The sequence below is a fragment of the Geotrypetes seraphini genome, chromosome 16 (assembly GCF_902459505.1).
Source record: "Geotrypetes seraphini chromosome 16, aGeoSer1.1, whole genome shotgun sequence".
NCBI lineage: Eukaryota > Metazoa > Chordata > Amphibia > Gymnophiona > Dermophiidae > Geotrypetes > Geotrypetes seraphini.
This window is the reverse complement of record NC_047099.1, coordinates 27,315,914-27,339,536: the sequence shown is the minus strand read 5'-3', so window position 1 is coordinate 27,339,536 and position 23,623 is coordinate 27,315,914. Positions and strand designations below refer to the sequence as shown.

At 44.1% G+C, this 23,623-nt stretch overlaps 1 protein-coding gene across 1 annotated transcript in view; it reads left to right on the top strand.

The window, feature by feature from the left end:
* Window positions 1-23,623, top strand: part of LOC117349776 (nuclear pore membrane glycoprotein 210-like) — a 90,898-nt gene that overhangs the window by 51,365 nt on the left and 15,910 nt on the right. Inside the window, 16 exon segments of the mRNA XM_033923370.1 lie at window positions 277-378; window positions 516-644; window positions 835-962; window positions 1,821-1,953; window positions 5,325-5,387; window positions 5,684-5,863; window positions 6,043-6,123; window positions 6,515-6,646; window positions 6,734-6,892; window positions 10,650-10,741; window positions 16,620-16,794; window positions 17,900-18,075; window positions 18,823-19,043; window positions 19,130-19,266; window positions 19,345-19,468; window positions 19,564-19,713. Coding sequence (XP_033779261.1) covers window positions 277-378; window positions 516-644; window positions 835-962; window positions 1,821-1,953; window positions 5,325-5,387; window positions 5,684-5,863; window positions 6,043-6,123; window positions 6,515-6,646; window positions 6,734-6,892; window positions 10,650-10,741; window positions 16,620-16,794; window positions 17,900-18,075; window positions 18,823-19,043; window positions 19,130-19,266; window positions 19,345-19,468; window positions 19,564-19,713 — 2,182 coding nt within the window.

The following is a 23,623-nucleotide window of genomic DNA, read 5'->3' as shown; positions in this document are numbered from 1 at the left end:
TTTTCCCCTCTCACCCCCTCTTAACATCCTTACTTCAAAATTGTTTTAGACCTTACGCCTTTAATTGTATTCCTCTTCCTGGAAAAGTTCAGCTATCTTTTTGATGTACTAGGTCCAACGTCTTTAATTGTATTTCTCTTCCTGGAAATGTCCAGTTATCTTTTTGATGTAATCCACTTAGAACCGCAAGGTACAGGCGGAATATAAGCCATTAATGTAATGTAAAGGGGAGGGAGAACCAGTGTTTGATTTATAAAACTCCTTTTTTTATCATAGGAGATCTTTTTGCTGGTGGAGGGGTCAGGCTACTTCCTGGTGAACGTTAGTGACAATGAAATTGTGAACATTTCTTACAAGGAAACTGACAGCTGGGTTCAGGTGAGATGGGCAGAGGATGGTTTGGAGTGGTGGGGGGCAAGTGAGCTCTGAGTTGCTGTTGTCTCAATGAGGATCAGTGATGATGCTCTTGATCTGGGAATCTAAATAGAGATGTTGCATTGTCTTGTCCTCTACAGGTCACGCCCGTGCATCCTGGAACTCTCACCATGGCCGTCTATGACTTGTGTTTGGCCTTTCAGGGGCCAGCGCTGGCATCACTGCGTGTCTCGGATATATTTGACCTGGACTTGGATGTAGTTGACAAGGTGAGGCTGGATCAAATCTTGCAAGATTATGCAATGCATGTATTCATCCTTTCTCCTCTGAAATTTCTATAATTTGTGAGCAATTGTAATTTGCTCCTCTGCATTGTGTGATATCTGAACTGATCTTTTGCCTAGTATCATCATGTTGGTTTAAAGAAATCCACCAAAAAATTTTTTATTTCTTTTCCAGATTGAAATTGGCAAGACTGCTATAGTCACCCTGAGAGTTCTTGACATGTACAGACGTCCTTTCCTGAATAAATATTTCAAGAACATGTACTTGGATCTACAAGCTGCCTCCTCCATTGTTACACTGGCGTGAGTCAGATTTGTTTGAACATAATTGGAACAGAACAGTGAAAGAGATCCATAACTGGCTGCCACATTTTCTTATCAGATATTTAGCCAGAGCTGATCTTCCAAAAAATGTGGCCGTGTGTGGCAGGATAATTCTCAACCCATTTACCTGGGTAATATGGCTCAGTTGAAATTCCCTCCTGTGCCAGGCTCCATACTGTGTGGATGGGTAGCCAGATTAATGAGGTGATGCCAGGGCAGTGTACTAGAGAATGACACGGTGACAAAATTCATCACCGTCCCTGTCCTCACAAATCACCATGGGAAACAATCCCATGTCATTCTTCGGTGTCTATCTCAACCTCAGTCCTTCCACATCAGCATTCTTTAATGCAAGGCTTGAGAGTCACTGGTTGTGCCCATTCATACTCTGATTCTTCCTGCCTTAAAGATGGTTTCCCGCGATTATCTGTGGGGACGGGAATGGTGATGAATTTTGTCACCATGTCATTCTCCACAGTGCACATTGTGTGGCCTCTAATTTTTAGAGTATGAAACTACAAAATGGTTTCTCTTTGAAAACTGGCAGATGTAGGTCATTCTAAATTATCCCCTTAGTAACCATTCAAACTCCACCTCCGGCTTCTGTTCCTTTGCCAAGCTCTGGGTATGACAACATGTGGTGACACTGATTGTGAACTATCTCTGCCCCGTCCTTGGACTTAGAGCCCCCACTTCAGGATGTGGAATGACATTTGCCTCTGGATCTGGCTGTGGACTGATATGTCATTCTGTCTTCCAGCTCTGTGTTTGGATTGGTGACTCTCTCCCCAAATCCCTACAAATCTGTGGTGTTTCCTACATGTCTTTCTTTTCCAGGGCAATGGATGATCAGGATAGATGCTCATCTGCGTTCCTGCTTCGAGCAGTATCTGTGGGACAGACGACTCTGGTAGTAACAGCCCGAGATAAAATGGGAAGAAAACTCCATTCAGTTCCGCGACGAGTAGAGGTAACAGCAGCAGCACTAATCTCCCTCACCCCCACTCCCATCCCATAGTCACTGAGGCCACACTTCAATACCAATACCAGGTTGCAGTCACCATCACCACACTCTTTCTCACCCCACTTCCATACTGTAGTATCACCACTCTTAGATTCCAGGATGCGGTCACCATCACCACTCTCCAATTTTCCTCACCTCCATACCCACCATTTCAGTCACTGTGGCAAATCTCTGATCACCAGATGAAGTCATCGTCGCTGATCTCCCTCACACCCACTCTGTACTTTCTCTGTGGCCACTCTCCAATCTCCCTTACCATGTACAATCATCATGGCCACTCTCTGATCTCCCTCATCCTATACATAAACATGATAGCCAATAAAGGCCACATCTTGTGCCCATCTGCAGTAACCATTACCATTATCTCTTTCTCTCTCTTGAGAGATCGCATATGCCTATTCCACGCCTTCATTAATTCAGACACCACTTTTTCCGGGAGATTGTTCCACACATCTACCACCCTTTCTGTAAAAAAATATTTCCTTTAATTACTCCGGAGCCTAACATCTCTTAACTTCATTGCAGAGTTTCCTTTCTAATGAAAGAGACTCGACTAGTGCTGCCCGATTCAGAGAAAAATATTTCGATTCGATTCGATTCACCCTGTTGAATCGATTTTTTTTTTTTTTTTTTTAATTATTATTATTTTTTTGATTCGATTCGATTCACCCTGTTGAATCGATTTTTTTTTTTTTTTTTTAATTATTATTATTATTTTTTTGATTCGATTCGATTCACTGTTAATGACACAGCTTTTTAAGTTTAAACATTTTATTTAACCAAGGCAATATATCAAAAATTCCCAGCTTCCATCCCTAGCCCCCCCAGACTCACCAGCCCCCTTGCCGATTCCCTGCTTCCATCCCCAGCCCCCCAGATTCACCAGCCCCCCTGTCGATTCCCAGCTTCCATCCCCAGCCCCCCAGACTCACCAGGCCCCCGTCCGATTCCCAGCTTCCATCCCCAGGCCCCAAGACTCACCAGCCCCCCTGCTGATTCTCAGCTTCCATCCCCAGCCCCCCTATCGATTTCAGCTTCCATCCCCAGCCTCCAAGACTCACCAGCCTCCCTGCTGATTCTCAGCTTCCATCCCCAGCCCCCAAGACTCACCAGCCTCCCTGCTGATTCTCAGCTTCCATCCCCAGCCCCCAAGACTCACCAGCCCCCCTGCCGATTTCAGCTTCCATCCCCAGCCCCCAAGACTCACCAGCCCCCCTGCTGATTCTCAGCTTCCATCCACAGCCCCCAAGACTCACCAGCCCCCCTGCTGATTCTCAGCTTCCATCCCCAGCCCCCAAGACTCACCAGCCCCCCCTGCCGATTTCAGCTTCCATCCCCAGCCCCCAAGACTCACCAGCCTTCCTGCTGATTCTCAGCTTCCATCCCCAGCCCCCAAGACTCACCAGCCCCCCTGCTGATTCTCAGCTTCAATCCTCAGCCCCCAAGACTCATCAGCCCCCCTGCTGATTCTCAGCTTCCATCCCCAGACCACCTGCCGATTTCAGCTTCCAACCCCAGCCCCCCTGCCAATTCTCAGCCCCCCCTGCCAATTCTTAGCCCCCCTGCCGATTTCAGCTTCCATCCCCAGGCCCCAAGACTCATCAGCCCCCCTACTGATTTCAACTTACATCCTTAGGCCCCAAGACTCACCAGCCCCCCTGCCCATTTCAGCTTCCATCCCCAGCCCTCCTGCCCATTTCAGCTTCCATCCCCAGGCCCCAAGACTCACCAGCCCCCCTGCCGATTTCAGCTTCCATCCCCAGCCCCCCTGCTGATTCTCAGTTCCCCCTGCCGATTTCACCTTCATCCCCAGGCCCCAAGACTCACCAAACCCCCTGCCCATTTCAGCTTCCATCCCCAGGCCCCAAGACTCACCAGCCCCTCTGCCAATTTCAGCTACCATCCCCAGCCCCCAAGACTCACCAGCCCCCATTCCGATTCATTTACTTACTGGACTGGATATTAAATTGCGGGGAAGAGAGAAGAAATGCGGGGAAAGAGCCAGCCAAAAATAGTATTTGCTGCTGCCGAGGTCGTCTGCACGAGGACCGCTTGCTCGCCAATTGACTCTCCCACTCCTTTCATTTCTTCCGATGTAACTTCCGGTTTCACAAAACCGGAAGTTACATTAGATGGGTAAAGTCCGGCGGCCAGTGGCGTGAAATATCCCGAACTCGTCTTGCAGCAGAATCGGTAAGTCCGGTTTTTAACAAAAACGAACCGATTCGAATCGATTCACCTGATTTGAATCGGTGAACTTATTCGAATCGTGAATCGGGCAGCACTAGACTCAACTCATGTGCATTTACACCACATAGGTATTTAAATGTCTCTATCATATCTCCCCTCTCCTGTCTTTCCTCTAAAGTATACATATTGAGATCTTTAAGTCTGTCCCTATATGCCTTATGAGGAAGGCCACACACCATTTTAGTTGCCTTCAGAATTGTACACAATATTCTAAATGAGATCTCATCAGAGTCTTATACAAGGGATCAATACCTCTTTTTTCCTACTGGCCATAACTCTTCCTATGCAACCTAGCATCCTTCTAGCTTTTGCCGTCACCTTTTCAATCTGTTTGGCCAGCTTAAGATCATCACATATAAACTCATCCAAGTCCCACTCTTCTGTTGTGTACAAAATTTCTTCACCCCATAAACTGTACTGTTCCTTTGGCTTTTTGCAGCCCAAATGCATGACCTTGCATTTCTTTAAATTAAATTTTAGCTGTCAAATTTCAGACCATTCTTAAAGCTTCGCTAGATCTTCATGTCATTCACACCATCCAGGGGTCTACTCTATTGCAAATTTCAGTATCATCCACAAAGAGGCAAATCTTACCTGTTAACCCTTCAGCAATATCATTTGTAAGAATGTTAAAAAGAACAGGCCCAAAAACAGAGCCTTGAGAAACACCACTGGTAACATCCCTTTCCTCAGAGCAATCTCCATTGGCCACTGCCCTCTGTTGTCTTCCACTTAACCAGTTCCTGACATAGCCTGCCACTTTGGGGCCCATCACACAGCCACGGAGGCCACTCTCCAATCGCCCTTGCCTCACACAGCCACAGTGGCTACTCTCTGATCGCCTTCGCTTCGTGCCGCCACGGTGGCCACTCTCCAATCGCCGTCGCCTCATTCAGCCACAGTGGCCATATGCAGTCACAAGCACATTTCCCTGATCTCCTGGTAAAGCAGGCATCGTAACTTCCCAACCATAGATATTGGGTGCTGCACCTGGTGATTTGATGTCCAGTATAATAGTAATGCTCAATTCCTATGACCAATTCAGTTTATGCAATTTTCCTCTCTAGGTCTTTCCACCGTTCAGGCTCATCCCTCAGAAAATGACTCTCATTCCCCAGAACATGATGCAGGTGAGGCTGAAAAAATGAATCACAAGCCAGGGACTCCATCTTCTCTTCTTTATTTCCTTTCATCATTAATTCATTCATCCCAAGATGCAGTAAGGAGTTCTGAATTAAGGGACAGTGGAGGTGAGTTTTGGATTAAAGACTGGGTTTTGCAGTGCTGCAGAGGGGAGCTCTTGGTTATGGGACAGGCACTGCAGAAGGGAGTTGACGAGTAAATGCTGGCGTTTGTAGGACTGTACAAGGAAGTCTGAGCTGTGCGATACAGAGCAACTCTGGAATAAAGGTTCTGTGTGTTGCAGGTGATGTCAGAGGGAGGACCTCAGCCTCAGTCCATCATTCACTTTTCCATCAGTAACAAGACAGTTGCTGTGGTGAATCGTCTTGGGCAGGTCACAGCTCTAAAGATTGGCACAGCCACAGTGAATGGGACCATTCAGGCAGTAGATGAGGACACGGGCAGAGTTATCGTCTTCTCACAGGTACCCATCAGTCATGGTCTGCTCCTTACCCCTCATTTCTCTTTTGAGATTCCTCTTTTACGTGGGAGGGTCACATTATATGACATACTCCCAATACTCCTTTTGTGAGATTATATGGTCCATTCTGAGACACCCACCATCCCCTTAATTCACTGCTTGATTCACATTCTCCTTTGTAGGATTCTATAGAAGTTGAAGTTGTTCAGCTGCGGGCAGTAAGAATTCATACACCAGCAACACGTCTGATAACAGGAACCAAGGTTAGTAAAGCCTTCAGCAATAATGTATGCCTCCCTGAAGCGACAGATTACCACAGAATGCTGTAAACGGGGACCAGTCATTCCCTCACCTTGCTCCATTAACAGGGATATATAGATAGACTCTTTAAAATACCAGAAACTAGCCTTATAAGGCTTTAAAAAAAACCCTCCTCTCCCTTAGTGTGTTTACCTTGAATGTTTCTTTACTTTTAAAATTGTAGTTCTCCCCCTTCTGTCCTTATGCTTCTTGTAAGTCAGTATTAACATTAGTATTGTTTTTATGCCTTCTTTGTTAATATTATTTTTCATGTAAATCGCTTAGAAATTATAAAAGCGTTTAATCAAATTTTTAATAAAACTTGGAAACTCTTCATGATGCCTCCCCTTGTAGATGCCTGTCTATGTCGTAGGGGTAACCAGCACCCAGACTCCATTTTCCTTCAGCAATTCAAGACCAAGGTTGAAGTTTCACTGGTCAATGAGCAAACGAGATGTCATGAACCTGATGACGAGGCACAAAGAGGTAGGCCATCCCCCAGACGTCATGCTTGTTCCTCGAATAGGCACTCTCCAGGTCCTGGGGTATAAGCATTGATTTTTTTCTCCACAGGTGTCTCTACAGCTTCTCGCAGAGAATAACTTTGCCATGATCGTGCAAACACTGGCTTCTGGTAGAACTGGTCTTAAAGTGACGGTACAGACCCTGAATGTGTCCACAGGGCAGTTTGAAGGCAACATCACACAACTGTCTGATGAAGTGCAGATACTGGTAAGTGACTCTCACCAGCCTCAGGCTCTCCAGTTTATCCCAGGAAACAGTCCTCTCTTAAGCAAAGCTCAGGAGTAATGTCAATCTCGTTTCAGATATAAGAATTTTTATGCAGGGTTAACTACATAGAAACATGAGGGCAGATAAAGGCCAAATGGTCCATGCAGTCAGCCCAATCACAGCATCCACTATCCCCTTCTCTCCCTATAGGCCAAGGCTCTTTACATCTGCATTGTGAGGTCATAGAACTTTATGGTTATGGAAACATAGACACATAAGAACATAAGAATTGCCGCTGCTGGGTCAGACCAGTGGTCCATCGTGCCCAACAGTCCGCTCACATGGCGGCCCTTAGGTCAAAGACCAGTGCCCTAACTGAGTCTAGCCTTACCTGCATACGTTCTGGTTCAGCAGGAACCTGTCTAAGTTTGTCTTGAATCCCTGGAGGGTGTCTTTCCCCATAACAGCCTCCGGAAGAGCGTTCCAGTTTTCTACCACTCTGTGGGTGAAGAAGAACTTCCTTACGTTTGTACGGAATCTATCCCCTTTCAACTTTAGAGAGTGCCCTCTCGTTCTCTCTACCTTGGAGAGGGTAAACAACCTGTCTTTATCTACTAAGTCTTTTCCCTTCATTATCTTGAATGTTTTGATCATGTCCCTTCTCAGTCTCCTCTTTGCAAGGGAGAAGAGGCCCAGTTTCTCTAATCTCTCACTGTACGGCAACTCCTCCAGCCCCTTAACCATTTTAGTCGCTCTTCTCTGGACCCTCTTGAGTAGTACTGTGTCCTGGACGCATTTTCCAGGTGGGGGCGTACCATGGCCCGATACAGCGGCATGATATCCTTCTCCGATCTGTTTGTGATCCCCTTCTTAATCGTTCCTAGCATTCTGTTTGCCCTTTTCGCAGCTGCCGCGTATTGCACCGCATATTCATTGACTTGTCGACTAGTACTCCCAAGTCTCTTTCCTGGGGGGTCTCTGAGTACCGCACCAGACATCCTGTATTCATGTATAAGATTTTTGTCACCGACATGCGTCACCTTACACTTATCCACGTTAAACCTCATTTGCCATGTCGTGGTCCATGATGGCAGATAAAGGCCAAATGGTCCATCTAGTCTGCCCATCCGCAGCATCCACTCTCTCCTCCTCTTCCTAAGAGATCCCACATGCCTATCGCACGCTTTCTTGATTTCAGACACAGTCTTTCTTTCTACCATCTCTACCGTTGGAGATTATTCCATGCATCTACCACCCTTTCTGTAAAAATGTATTTCCTTAGATTAACACCTCTTAACTTCATCCTATGCCTTCTCGTTCTGGCGCTTCCTTTCAAATGAGACTCGCCTCATGCTTATTTATGCCACGTAGGTATTTAATCGTCTCTGTCATATCTCCCTTCTCCCACCTTTCCTCCAAGGTATACATATTGAGATCTTTAAGTCTGTCTTCCTACTCCTTATGACAAAGACCACCGACCATTTTAGTAGCCTTCCTCTGTACTGACTCCATCCTGTTTATATATTTTTGAATGTGCAGTCTCCATAATTGTACACACTATTCTAAGTGGGGTTACACCAGAGTCTTATACAAGGGCATCAATACCTCCTTTCTCCTACTGGTCATTCCTCTCCCTATGTACCCTAGCATCTTTCTAGCTTTTTCTATCTATTTGGCCACCTTAAGATCATCATGTACTAACTATCACACCCAAGTCCAGTTCCTCTTTCGTGCACAAAAGTTCTTCACCCCCTAAACTGTACCGTTCCCTCAGGATTTTGCATCCTTTGACATCTTTTATGGATTCATTGTAATTATTTTTTCCTTTGTTCCTGTTGGTATATTGCACACACACCCAGGGGGAGGGAGGGCGGGAGGGTTCTATCCCCTTATGAAATGTTGGTTGGGTGGGATTTTTTATTGTTGTATGGATTTTGATTGATCATAAATGCATATATGATTTAATATTATTTGTATAGCTACTGTATTGCATTTTTGTTAGCTTTAGAAACTCAATAAAGATTTTTTTTTTAAAGGATTTTGCAGCCCATAATGCGTGGCTCTGCATTTTTTGGCATTAAATCTTAGTTGCCAAATTCTAGACCTTCTTCAAGCTTTGCCAGGTCATTCCTCACCCTTTTGCAGATTTTGGTATCGTCCCCAGAGAAGCAAACCTTGCAGACAGCCCTTCAGCAACATAACCTACGAAAGTGTTGAAGGGGGCCGGTGAAATCTGCACAACAGTAGCTGGCACTTCTGTCCTTGGAGTAGATGCCAGTTGCCATTGCTCTTTGTTGCCTCCCACTTAACCAGTTTATGTACACGTTGACAATGCGGCATTGTGCGAAGAGCTTTAAGTCAAGTCATCACACACAACGTCTAATGCTCTCCTCCAATACATCTCTCTGGTCACCTAGTAAAAAAAAAAATAAAAATCAGATTAGTTGTAAAAGCATGCTGCCCTGATCCTGTCATCCACTGGATCTCAGAACCAAGTCTGGTAAGCAGTGTTTCATGAATTTACACAACTTATTTGTCCAAAAACGTACTGTAGTTTACTTCATTCGTTCACATCCATTTTGAGAAGAAGCAGCCCGATAAGTTTGGTACGGTGAAGTGCTTGGAGAAAACATCTATCTAAATGATTATATTTTTTCCCCGAAGTAGCCTTTTAAGGCAAAACAGAAGTGCTTTCTGTCGGGAAGCGGCCATTTGGATGAAAATATGTTTTGCTGCTGCCAGTTGAGATAAGTTTTTCCAAGTTCTATATTGACTGCTTTCACGTTACTCTTAAGAAGTGCTTCCATCTATATTTATACCAGGCTGTTGCCATTACAATTAGTTTTAAACAGATTGGACTGGATCTCTTTCGTTATACATATTTTGATACTTACGACAAAATGAATTTTGAAGTTTAAACTTTGAAGTGAATGAGAAGATATTTATATATTTATGTACGGAGTTGTTTTCAAACCAGTAAAGATACAGGTGGCTTAGGGTATTTGTGTAGTCCCTGCTGCCTGTGTATGAGGCTTGTTTTTCTCCGTTTTGTTATATTATATTTTTTTGTCTGTCGTATCTTTTGATGTGAATGAATGAAGTCCTTTTGGACAAATAAGGTTTTTTTTTTTAGATATTTACAACTATATCCCTATACATATTAGTTTTATCGTTAATTTACACACCAGAGGTCAGAGTAACCGACCTCTACTTTCCAGCTTTCTCCTCGCTTGTGAAGAGGAACCACACCTGCCCTCTGCACTTCTTGAACCATTTAGAATTCTACTCTATACACCTAATAATATCGACATAAGACTAGCCATTCTGGGTAGCAAGATTCTAGAGCTGAGATTGTGATGTCATAATGCCTCATTCCACCAAAGCCTAAGAGCCAAACTCATCGGTGATGTCCCGATGGCTGAATTGTCCTATAGTTGGCCCATCTAGGGCACAAGTACCTGGCAGGAGCCCAAATAGTAGCAACATTTCATGCTATCGATCCAGGGCAAGCAGTGGCTTCCCCTCATGTCTGTCCATGAAATGCAATAAAAATACCTTGAAATAAGGTCCCTTCCCTATTCAAGCTTGCTACCAGCGCTCTCAAAACAACCTGCTGCCAGGATGCTACATAATGACTACCCGAGCCCCCTGCCTGCACTACATGTACTGTCCACCCTATCTGAACTTGCCGCCCGCCCTTTGTGATACTACGCTCAGTAGCCCTGTCCCGTTAACTGTTCCTTTTGTTTTCCTCTAGGTATTTGACAAGCGTTGTCTCTTCACCCCCAAGTGTCCTCCTGAGCAGATTCTGATGTCGACCAACTCACAACTGAAACTGTGCACAGACAGGTAACAGCTGAGTGGGCTCCACTCAAAAATACCGCCATCCGCCTTATCTTTGGCCTGAAGAAATGGGAACACATATCCCCTTTCTACAACAAGTTGCACTGGTTGCCATTCGAATCCAGAGTTCTATTTAAGTTTTCTTGCATCTGCTACAAAACCGTATCTGGTATGTCACCAGCCTATCTTTACCCCCACTTCAACCTGAACTATAATAAGAAGAGCTCCCGCAGATCAATTTTGTTCGCTTTTCCCTCACTGAAATCGTGTCATCTTAAAAGATTCCTCGAACGAACCTTCTCTTTTCAAGCGGCCAAACTAAATTCATGGCTCGCCCAAATCATACTTGACTGCTCTTCATATCCCCCCCTTCAGAAAAAAGCTCAAAACTCTACTTTTTAACGGACCAAATCCCTAACGCTCCCCTCTTCCGCCATAACGTTTCCCCTTCTCCACCTTAGAAAACAGATTAAAACCCTTCTTTGCAACAGACCTATCCCTTAACGCCCCCCTTCCCCCATCTCACCCCCCCCTCTCCTCTTCCTTACTTTTCCGCCCGCCCCCTTCTAAGTTTGTTGCTCCCCCCCCTTTTTTTCCAGCTAATATGCTTGGTTCCCCCCCTCTCTTAAACTTAATTGTATCCTACTACAGCACACTCTGTATGTACCCCGTATTTGGCCCTTCCCTCACCTAAATTGTTAATGTAAACGAGTTTGACCCTACGATTGCTTTGTTATGTTCTTCTTTTTTCTAATCGCACTGTATGTAATTCATCTATCTGTTGTGAACCGCCTTGAACTCCCTGGGTATGGCGGTATACAAAATAAAATATTATTATTATTATTATTATTTCCTTCTACTGCTGTGAGGATCTTCTCAGGCTGATAGTAGATGTACTACTGAGAATAACTTCAGTGGCAGAGGGAAGTCCTGGCTCTCCATCAGAAATGCTAAGGTTCTCTCTTTCCTTCAGAGCATGGACTCTGCTAGTGTACAGAGTGGGCTACAGGAGGAATATGTCCACATATCTTTCCCACTGAATCTTCACACCACACACTACTCGGGGAGCTCTAGCAGCTAAATGCTATTTAATGAATTACAATGCTTAATACTTCTGAACCATTATGTAGGAATGGAGAAGATCAATGGAAGGTTACTTAACACCTAAGATAAGTTCACAATTCAGCTTCCACACAGGAACAGATCACCAGAGAACATAACCAGCAGCAAATCCAGGAAGAGCCGTAATATTTTTTTTTGTACACCACCAATACCTTACAGAAGTTCACAGGGGTTTACATAGAACAAAAAAAAAATAAACTAATACGTTAGATCACTACTTTAATCCGAATTAAAACTTGTTAAAGAACATATTCCTTAAACAGATAAGTCTTTAAGACCTTTTAAAAAGGTTTATAATCGTAATGCTGGCTAGCCTGATCTGATAAGGTTTTCCAAGATTTAGCTGCTTGATAGTCCTTTGTAGAGTTAAACATTCTAGTATATTTTATGCCCTTAATTTCAGGAAATCGAAAGGGAGATTCTTCTCTCAAAAATCCCTTTTTTTTGTATAATGCAACAATGGAGGCATATAATCGGATATCAGCCCTTGATTTATTTTAAACAACATTAAAAAAAAAATTTAAACCTAGCTTCCAAAGGAAGGGGGGTAACAACATAGTCACTTAGAACATAATGACCTGCTAGGACTCATCTATTTTAAAACTTTAACAATTTGCTAACCATGCAACATTATTTTACTGTAACTCTGAAGCATTTCTATCCTTCAGCTTCATATTTTTATATAGATATATATTAGTGTTTTTCATATTTCTCAGAAAAGGGGTGTCTCATACAGATTGGGTTATGGGCCCCCCCCCCTTATATCCTGCTTAATACAATTAGCGCCATCCACCTTAAATGGCAAAATCCCATCTCCTTTCTTCAATCCTTACATCAATCTAATGTAATGTTTGCAATTTACACAATAACATTTTGGGACAATCCAAGGATGTAACATTTGTACCAAAAAAAATCAAAACAATGTTCAGAACAACAACATATTAAACTGAATATTATTTGCAGTATTCCAGAAATATGTGGGGGTATTTTAATACTTAGCTTGCCAGTCCAGTATCATCCTGTTGGCCATGTAAACAATGATATTTCAGCAGCACTAACCAAAAATCCTGAGGTTACTATCAACCATAAACCTTACAGCAGGGGTGTCCAACCTGTGGCCCGAGGGCCGCATGCGGCCCAGTGAAGTATTTTGTGCGGCCCTGGTTGAGGGCGATGCAGTGTTTTCCTCTGCTGCCCCCAGGTGTTTACTGTCTTGCCAGCTCCCTCTTCTGTCTTGCTGCAGTGTTTGTGAGGCCCCAGAAATTTTTTTTCAGCCAATGCGGCCCAGGGAAGCCAAGAGGTTGGACATCCCTGCCTTACAGCCTCTTTTACAAAGCCGCGCTAGCGGCCCCAAAGCCCATAGAGAATTAAAAGGTTTTGGGGCCGTTTCCACGTGGCAGCCGCTAACAAATGGGAACACATCACCCCCTTCTACCACCAACTGCACTGGCTACCCTTCGAATCCCGAGTCCTCTTCAAGTTCGCCTACATCTGTTACAAGACAGTATTTGGTCTCTCACCAAAATACCTCTCCCCACATTTCAATATGTATTGCACCAACAAGAAATCCCGCAGAATCCAGTTGTTTACCTTCCCCTCCATAAAATCATGCCAGCTCAAAAGATTCATCGACAAAACCTTCGCCTGAACCCTTGGCTAGCCCAAATGATGCTAGAGGCCCCGACCTACCTAGACTTCAGAAAACTTCTCAAAACACACCTCTTCCGCGAACAAGACCCTTAGTCCTTACTCCCCGCACACACTCCAACCCCCCCCACCCCCACCTCCCTCTCCCCCCCCCTCTTCTGGTTTCCCACTCCCTCCATTTTATCTTCTAACCCAACTATGATAAACCTGTGCTAAAACTACTTTGCCTCCTTCCGCGCTACCTGCAATTCCGACAAAATTTTTGTAAATCCGGGTTCAGACCGGATCCTAATGTAACGGATGTAAACCGCCTAGAACTCTTTGGGTATGGCGGGATATAAGAACCTAATAATAATAATAATAATAATAAAAGAGGCCGTTAGTGTTTTTGATAGGTTGCTAAATGGCCACCAAGCTTCAGCTTAGAGAATGACACGGTGACAAAATTCATCACCGTCCCCGTCCCCGTGGATAACCGCGGGAAACGATCTTCATGTCATTCTTTAAGGAGAGAGGGAAAAATCAGAGTATAATTGGGCACAACCACTGACCCGCAAGCTTTGCTTTGAATAATGCTGGTGTAGAAGGACCGAGGTTGAAATAGACACTAGAAAATGACATGGGATTATTTCCCACGGTTATCCGCGGGGACGGGAACGGTGATGAATTTTGTCACCGTGTCATTCTCTACTTCAGCTCTGCTAGCCTGTAGTAAGTGGCTGAGTTGCCAAAGATTAGGTAGTGTACAGCAAATATAGATATGTGCTCTCTGTATTAGCTGTACCTAATAGAGCTGCAGGCCGAGAACAAGGGATGTGAAGGGGGGGGTCTTTGGCCTCCTTCTCCCTTACCTGCGCATGCTTTATTAACCTTTTACTTCTCACACAGTGCGCTCGAGTCTCTGCTTGATAAGTGAGTATCAAAGTGCCTGCTTGATCAGTGAGTTTCAGCAGGGCATTAACTCGGGTCCTGCCTGGTAGCGAGTACCATCGGGGGCCGCCTGAAGGTTGTTTTCAGCGGCGTGAGTGTCTGGTAATTTCTTTACCCGACTGAAATTGCAGGGCTGGTTGAAGGGACCACCAGTTGCGTGGTAACAGCATTCCAGGTGTGGTCTGAGTCCTTTATGGTAAAAATAAATAAATAAAATGGCTGGTTTGTTTAATAAAATCCAATCTAATTTATCTATTTTTTTTTTTACTCAGAAAATGGGAATTTATTCTATAGTAAATGGCAACATACAAGGAAGATCAGATCAATAAATTGACAGCATTTGAAGTGAAACAGAGAGTAGATATAATTCCACACCTGCAGAAATAACAGAAAAATACCCTGTCTGTTTTACTTCCTTATCTTACAATCTATTGGAAAGTTTCTGATAGGTAGCGGTCATTAGCATAAGTGATCAGTTGCTAGTCTGATTTGTTAGCATCATTAGCAAAATTAATTCAGTGGTTACAGATACATATAATTGGCTATATCCCTGATTGACGTGACATTCATTAGCATTTGCGTATGTCCTTAAAGTCATTTTCCATTTATGTATGTCATTATCAGATTGGTTTGATGGTCAAAAACCACCTGAAATTATCTTTCCCTCACACCCTTCTTTATGGGGCTTTTTCTAGAGGTTATCTGTGCATGACCTCAGTCCCTTTCCAAGAACGACCCATACCCGTGCTGATTCCGCATTCCTCAGAAGAACAGTTTGTGGGTTTGCATATGTGCAAGGCCTTCTGTCGACATACAGGTCTAAAGTTCTCTAAGTTTCAATGAGCCATACCACTAACAGCTATTTCTGTGCTGTTCTTAAAGATCATGTGATTTGCAAGGAGAAATTGACTCATCTGTGGTGGGCAAGTGTCAGTGAGGCAGGGGATTTTTTTTTTTTTTTGCAGCTCCAGGTGACCCTGACCACTAGACCACTGGGGATGTTAACAGGTATGCTTGGGGGAGGGTGCCCTAGGTTGCCATTCCCGCAGCATGACCATGGAACGGTCAATCATTGCTGTAGTAATACCTGACAGAATTGGCAATGTTTTCCCATTACAGCGGGAACTACCTCGGTAACAATGAAATGCCTGCGGTAACAGTTACCGTGCCACTCTCTACTGTGGTGTTATCCGCATATATAAATATAGTATAATTAAATGTCTCCATTTCATAGCTCAAAGGATGTAAAGAGTTGGAGATATTGGGGAGCCCTGTGGGACTCCAAATGAAGACTGCCAATTTTCAGATATCTTAGACAGTATTATAACTTTATACGTTCTTTTCAAAAAGTTCTTAAACCAATTGGCTACATTTCCTGTAATTCCAATGAGATCCATCACTCTTAAAAGTAGACCGTGGTCCAATAAATCAAAAGCACTCGAAAAGTTGTAAAATTATAACCCTAGTTCCTTTTGATATTTGGGTTCTTAAGATGTCTAACATAGAACCTAAGATGGTTTCCATACTATGATCTTTACGAAATCCAGATTGTGTGTAATGTAAAATATTAAACGTATCAAGATATAGATTCAATTGATTGTTAACCAAGTCTTCCATTAACTTTGCCAAGAAAGGTATACATGCCACTGGTCTATAATTAGATACCTGATCTAACCTAACTTTAGTATCTTTGATAATTGGTGTTAACATTATATCTTTCAAATTACTAGCATCTCATCCAGTTAAAAACCATAACTTTAAATGGTAAAGGAGCCTCCTTTAAAACATGGACATGTATCAAGATGACAAAATGATTTAACTTTTTTATATTTTATTATATAAAAAGTTTTATATATAAAAAAGTATATAAAAAGTATTATATACTTTTTTAAATTCCTCCCAATTTACTTTTTCAAATGTATGCCAATGTAGATCTGCCAAAACATTATTTGGATTCCTAATTATAGACGTTCCCCAATCCTTGGGAACAGGTAAAAAGTGATATTTAATTCCCTGTAATTTTTCTACGAAATAATTAGCCAGTCGTTGAGCTCTTTGTAATTTATCTATCGGAACTTGAACCTTTTTCTTTGTATTAACCGACTCATTGACGTTAGTGTAATGTCACTGTCTATTATTGGTTTGTACTCAAAGCCTTGTTCTGACTTGTGTTTTGGGTCTTCAGGGAAGGGGCTGCATCTGTAACCTATCAGATTCTGCAGTGTACCTCCAACTCCTCTGTGGTGGAAGAGGATGGGCAAGGTCTCCTAACTGCTGGAGCTATAACTGGTTCTGCAGTGCTGGAAGCGACTTCGCTGGAACCATATGGAGTCAATCGGAAAACCATAATTGGAGTGCGGGTAAGTCTGGGCTCTAAATGGAGAGTGGGTCAAGCCAGGAAGTGGCAGGGGAAGCCTGGGCTCTAAATGGAGAGTGCGTCAAGCCAGAAGGAGGCAGGAGAAGCCTGGCCTTGAGCAAGTTATAGATTTTTCTGGGGAAAAATAAGTTCCTGGATAATTCACTGCCAGCACTGAGCCTGTTGATCTTTTCATACCAGCTCATCTCATCTATTCACTCTCTATCAATGTGATAGAATGTGGTGTAGTGGTTGGAACGACAACCTCAGCACCCTGAGGTTTGGGGTTCAAATCCTGTGCTGCTCCTTGTGACCCTGGGTAAATCACTTAATCCTGCACTGCCCCAGGTTTTTTAGATAGACTGTGAGCCCTGTTAGAGTACCTGATTTGTAACCCATTCTAAGCTCCTTTGGGAGGATAGACTAAAAAAATGATGAAAGAATAAGTTAGTTGCATTCAATGTATCTAAAGTGCATCCTTAAGGTGCATCCTTAAGTTTTCAATGGGATCGTCCCGTTATTGGACCGACCGTCCCATTATCCCGACCACGGCTTCAGGACGCCGAAATGCCCCGTTTTCAGGGACAGCGTCCCGAAGCTGTGCGCAAGGACAACGGACTGGTGATCTTTTTCCCTCTCTGCCACGCTAAAAACTACCTCCCTCGGAAAGGAAGTTCCAGGCGATTGGCGTCAGCCTCCATTTCCAACAAAATGGGGAAGGGGGAGGAGCTTGACAATTCTCCAGTCGATCCATGCGACTGTTGCTAACGACCAATCTGGAAAAGAGCCTGCTCCAGCCAGCGGCCAAACTTACAGGGTGCCTCCCACTGAGAAGGAGTGTCGGAAGCTAGTCGACCAATCAGAAGCGCGGGGGAGAAGAACACCGATGGCTCCCATCCTCTTTTGATTTTTGCTGCAAAATCACAGCGTAGCTCCCGGGACTGACAATTAATAGATGTCCCCTTTTGATGAAAAAAATAAATGGTCACATTATGCATCCTACATGTTTCCATGATCTACTGACTCTGTCTTAGCTCTGCTCTCCTCCAGTTCTGCAGTTACAGGGATTTATCTGCGTCTCCTAACTCTCTGTGTTTTGCATCTGATAGGTGGCCCCGGTGCTGTACCTGAGAATTAGCACTGCACCTCGGCTCTACACTTCACGTGGGACCACCCTATCATCCTTTCCTCTAGGAATCACATTAACCTTCACTGTTCACTTCTATGACAGCATCGGAGAGAGATTCCATGCACAAAACACACAGCTTCAGCTTGCTCTGAACAGGTTAGCAGAGTGTTCTGGGATGTCCCCTCTCTCTCCTCTTTGCATCATACAGCTCCCAATGATCCCCTTTCTTCCTCCCCCTCCCCATAGTCTGCAAGAAACCTTTCTCCCCTTATAGAATCTCCATCAATTCCCTCTCTTACTGCTTCCTCCTCATACAGCCTCTAGGGATCCATTCTCTTCATGCTTTACCCCTCCCCAGCACTGTTTTTGAATAATCCTTTTTCTGGTTGCTGGTGTTGCATGGAATAAGGTTTGTTCTTGTGCATCAGGGGAGGCAGTTGAGGGATGGATAGGGCTCTTGAGACCTTCTCTGCTAACAGATTTACCCTGCTTGTCTATCGGAGAAAGCAAAGTTGCTTACCTGTATCAGGTGTTCTCCGTAGACAGCAGGGGAATGCAGCCATACTTGCCCATCCTCCATCCCCGCATGTCAACTTATTAATGAGCTAGAGACAAACTGTCAAACTCGGGGGTGGAGCTACACAGGCAAGGTGGCTGCACATGCTCAGTAGGTATAAAAAAAATGGGAGAGTTGCCACGGCACAGGCTCAGTCCATCAAGTGTGGCTGCATTCCCCCTGCTGTCTACGGAGAACATCTGTTACAGGTAAGCAACTTTGCTTTCTGGTTGCTGGTGTTTCACGGAATAAGGTTTGTTTTGGTGCATCAGGCGAGGCAGTCGAGGGATGGATAGGGCTCTTGAGACTTTCTCAGCTAACAGATTTAAAATCTTGTTTGATTTTAGAGATGACCTGCTCTTAATTGGACCGGGCCATCAGAACTACACCTATGTTGCCCAGGCTGTGAATCAGGGTGTGACACTGCTGAGCATTTCAGATCAGAAGCATCCAGGCATGGCAGATTACATTCCTGTGGTGGTGGAGCATGCCATTGCCCCAAACCTCTCCGATCCAGTGACTGTTGGGGACGTCATCTGTTTCAGCACTCACCTGGTCAACCAAGAAGGTCGGTGTGATGAGCACAGGGTGAGCGTGGGCGCCAAGCTTTAGAAACACCAGCAATAACATGGCTGTACCTTTATTCCTCTGCAGGTGAAATGGGAACATGGCAGGTCTCCTCTGGTGACATCCTTCATACACATGTGGCGACGGGGGTGGCAGTAGTGAGGAGCACAGGCACAGTTTCAGTCTTCTATGATATCCCTGGAATAGTTAAGACATTCAAAGAGGTAATGCTGCTCTCTGCTCTGAGCTGATGTCTCTGCCTGTGACACTCCCAGTGCCAATGCCTTTGTTTCATTTTTTAGGTAGTGGTTCAAGATTCTTCTGGATTACATCTCAAATTTGGCCCCAAAAGTTACTTAAGCAACACCCCAATTTTCACTGAATCATATCTCCTCATTTCTACAAACAAAAAACAAAGCCTGAAAGGTGAGTATCCATGTGTAGCGCCAGCACGCAGGTCCCCTCATGATACAGGAAGCCCGTACCTGAATAGCTGCAAACTTTTTCCTTCCCTGTTACAGGAGCCTGCAGTGCTGCCCAGGTGAACATAATTTTGACTGTGCTGACCCCAGCGGCGCGTCTTGGCTGTACTGTACGCTTCAGTAACAGCAGCCTGGAAGTTCCTGCCAACAAAATCTTTCACCTCAGGTCTCAGTTCAGTATTGAGAAGGGTAAGCCTCTTTGTCCTTGGGTGCCAATAGCAGGGTTGGCATAGATTGGGTCATACATTACATTAGGGACATCTATTCCGCCTATACCTTGCAGTTCAAGGCGGATTACAAAAGAGCTAACTGGACATTTCCAGTGAAGTTACAACAGGTTTTTTTTTTTGTTTTGTTTTTTGTTTTTTTTGGGGGGAGGGTTACAAGAGAGGTGAGGTAGCTGGATTAATTCCGGAAGAACTTGCAAATTGGATATTAAATTGACTGTACGTTATTGTGTGATATAACAAATAGATTACAGTTAGAGTACAAATAAGATTACGTTACATTTCAGGGATCTGAATACTTGGTTGGTGTTTTGGGGAGGAAGAGATTATTTAAGTGGAGGTTTTGGGGGAGAATTTAACTAGGAGGAGGGGGAAGGGTTGGGTTAAGATATCTGGATAAATTTTTTGAAAAGTAGGGTTTTGATTTCTTTTCGAAAAGTTTTGAAGTCGCCCGTTGCCGTCAACAGGTTGGAGATGGAGTGGTTAAGTTTTGCTGCTTGCGTCGCCAGAAGGTTATTGTACATCTTTTTGCGCTGAGTGCCCTTGAGTGGAGGGAAGGCAAAAGGGTTTGGAGTTCTTCTTTGTCTTGAGGTGAGGATCTGTTTTAGGTGGTTGTTTAGATAGGGGGGGGCGAGCCATTTAATGCTTTGAATAATAGACAGTAGAATTTGAATTGAATTCGTGCTTGCATAGGTAGCCAGTGAGAGTCTAGGAAGGCAGTTATGTAATATGATCATATTTTCTCAGGGAGTAGATCAGTCTGAGGGCAGTGTTTTGTATAGTCTGAAGTTGTTTTATCATGTTGGCAGGACAAGGTAGATAGAGGGAATTGCAATAGTCCAGTAGACCTAAGACTAGGAATTGGACAATTAGCCTGAATTGTGCTGGGTCGAAGAATTTTCTTATTTTACGTAGATTTCTCATAATTAAAAAAGCTTTCTGGGATGTCTTATTGATTTGGGACTGCATTGTGCAGCATCTGTCTATCGTTACTCCTAGGAGTTTGAGTTCGGGCTGTATTGGGTATTTGGTGTTTTTAATTTTCAGTTCTGTAATGGTGGGAGTTTTGGCCTTTTCGAGCAGAAGGAATATTGTTTTATCTGAGTTTAGTTTCAGTTTGTGGTCTACCATCCATTTTTCCACTGCATCTAGGGTTATTTCCAGTTTTGCTGTAGTTTTGGGCTCTGATGGGTCGAAGGGGAGGAGTATGGTGATGTCGTCTGCGTAGCTGAAGGATGTAACATTTAAGTTATCTAAAGTGGCTCCGAGGGAGAAAATAAAGAGGTTGAAGAGCGTAGGTGATAGAGGTGATCCTTGTGGAACTCCGCATGGGTTGGACCATGGTTCTGATTTGATATATACTTAATTATAATTATGATCACCACTAGCATGTTCTTCCAATCGCCACAGGAAAAAAAAACTGATGTTCTGGAACAGTTACATCACATTCCTTACAGTTTCCATACATTCAGGTCTGCATTTCCACAGTTTTAAGCTATTTGTAAACCACCTTGAATGACTTTGGACAATAAGTTTGTTTATTAGAGCATCCTACTGCCAAACTGAGGGCAAGTAATGGTGTTTTGCTGCTAGTAAACATCTTCACCAGCGCTGCAAGGCCAAAGTAGTCACAGCTCACAAAATTTTAAAAAATCCCGAGCTGCATGTCAACTTCGATTCACACATCTCCATTGGTGAGGTTCCACAGAAGACCTTTACAATGTTAGCTCATGTCCACTGGAATCAACACATCCAGCCACTTTCATCAAGAGACTGCAGTTTTCAGAATCATCCCTGTCGTTCTCAACACAGTCAATTCCAAAACAGAGTTTAGAGACTGGCCATCCACCCAGCCACCTCAGCCAGAGTCACAGACTGGATCAGCCCTAGTGGTTCCTAGACCACTCATTCATCCAAACCATCTTCAAAAACTGAGGTGTCCCTGAAGAAGACCTCTTCACATCTCAGAACAAGAAATGTTCTGATGCTCCAATAGATAAACTCAAAGGCCAGCTCGTTATGCCTTATCCGTCTTCGTAAACCATGGCTTGCTCTGGGTTTTAGGGGGGGAGGGGGTTTGATATCCTCATTTGAGCTCATATCAATCAGTGTGAACCATAAAATCATTTGGGACAAAAAAAATGTAATTCTAGTATCATCTCACTGGCCATGTCAAACTTGGTTGATTTCACCAGCACTGGACCCAAACAGTCTTTTGGGAAACACAACCCAATTTTTTCATCCAATCTGAAATCATTCACACTCGGGCAAATACATTTTGCAGCAATAACCTCCCAAAAGAAAACTAAAAACGGAAGCTGCAGAGTAGAGGTCTGCACGGGAACGGGGATCGCAGGAATTCCCCCTAACTCACAGGACTCCCACGGGGACCCCCCTCTGGCCCACGGGACTCCCACGGGGACCCCCCTCTGGCCCACGGGACTCCCATGGGGACCCCCTTCTAGCCAACGGGACTCCCACGGGGATGGAAGGCTTTGGAAGCAGGGTTCATCCATATAATATAATGGGACACGTCAGCCTTAGTAAAAGAGGGGGTTTATAAGTTAATTACCTGAACAGAAAACAAAAAGAGTGTTCCACCAAAGAGATTCCACAAGGAAAACAGCAGCACAAACACAAAAGAAACTGTGGAATTGATGATCCTGTCAGAAGCAATTGCTACTTTTTATGGGGACGGGCAGGGATGGGTGGGGACGGAGAGGATCCTGACGGGGACAGGTGGGGACAGAGAGGATCCTGGTGGAGACGGGTGGGGACAGAGAGGATCCTGGCAGGCATGGGTGGGATTTCTGTCCCCGTGCAACTCTCTACTGCAGAGCTCATGTACTTAATGCAGGCAGGCGCTTTACTGTATCAATAAAATGTTGTTTACAAAGTAGTCCACCTTTGTTCACGAGAAACAAGGGCCAAACATGGGCCGTGTTTCGATTAAAACATCTTCCTCAGGGGTCCGAGGTGTTACTGGTGCCTGTAATGATGGGAAATATGTTGTCGGGATCAAAGCCGTGAAGCAATATGTCTCTGAACAATGCTTTCCATATATGTTATCTTTCTCTTTCTCTAGTTCTACGCCCCTTTTCCTTACGTACCAGTTAGTATATGTATTCGTTTTGTTTTAATGTTTTTTAATTGAGATTAGTTTGGGGGGGTTTTTTTTTAGACTGTAGGAAATTTTATGTTCTTATATTTTTTATTGGTGTATTTCGCTTAGAAACATTTGTTAAGTGATTTGATCAAATGCTAATAAACCTTGAAACCTAGTGATGTCACTGAGAAAAGGAAGCTGCTTGCAATAGAGGAAAGGCCTAGCGGTTAGAGCAGCTGCCTCGGCACCCTGAGGTTGTGAGTTCGATTCCCACTGCAGCTCCTTGTGACTCTGGGCAAGTCACTTAACTCTTCATTGCCCTATGTAAACCGCTTTGATGACCTCAACTGTGTCCATGACATCCTTTGTGTCTGTTTAGATTGTAAGCTCTTCCAAGCGGGGACTGTTTTATTATTCTTTGTGACTCTGTGCAGCGCTATAGAAATAATTAATAGCAGTAGTGGAAAACTAATGGCCTGTTTTGCAAAGCCGCACGGCAACAGCCCCGAAAGCCCTTTAAATCTCTATGGGCTTCGGGGCCGTTACAGGCCCCAAAGCTCCTGCTGGCCTTGTAACCCTCAGTGTGTTAATCAAAGTACCTGTGTCAGAATGAGCTGGACTGTAGGGGGGTAACCAGGGCTGATCTGAATTACCCCCTGATTTCATTCAAAGGCAAAGGTTTATCAAGTCCTTTACCTGTAACAGAAATTCTCCTTAGATAGCAGGGAATGCATCCAACTTTCTCTTCCCCCAACCCCATCTTCTC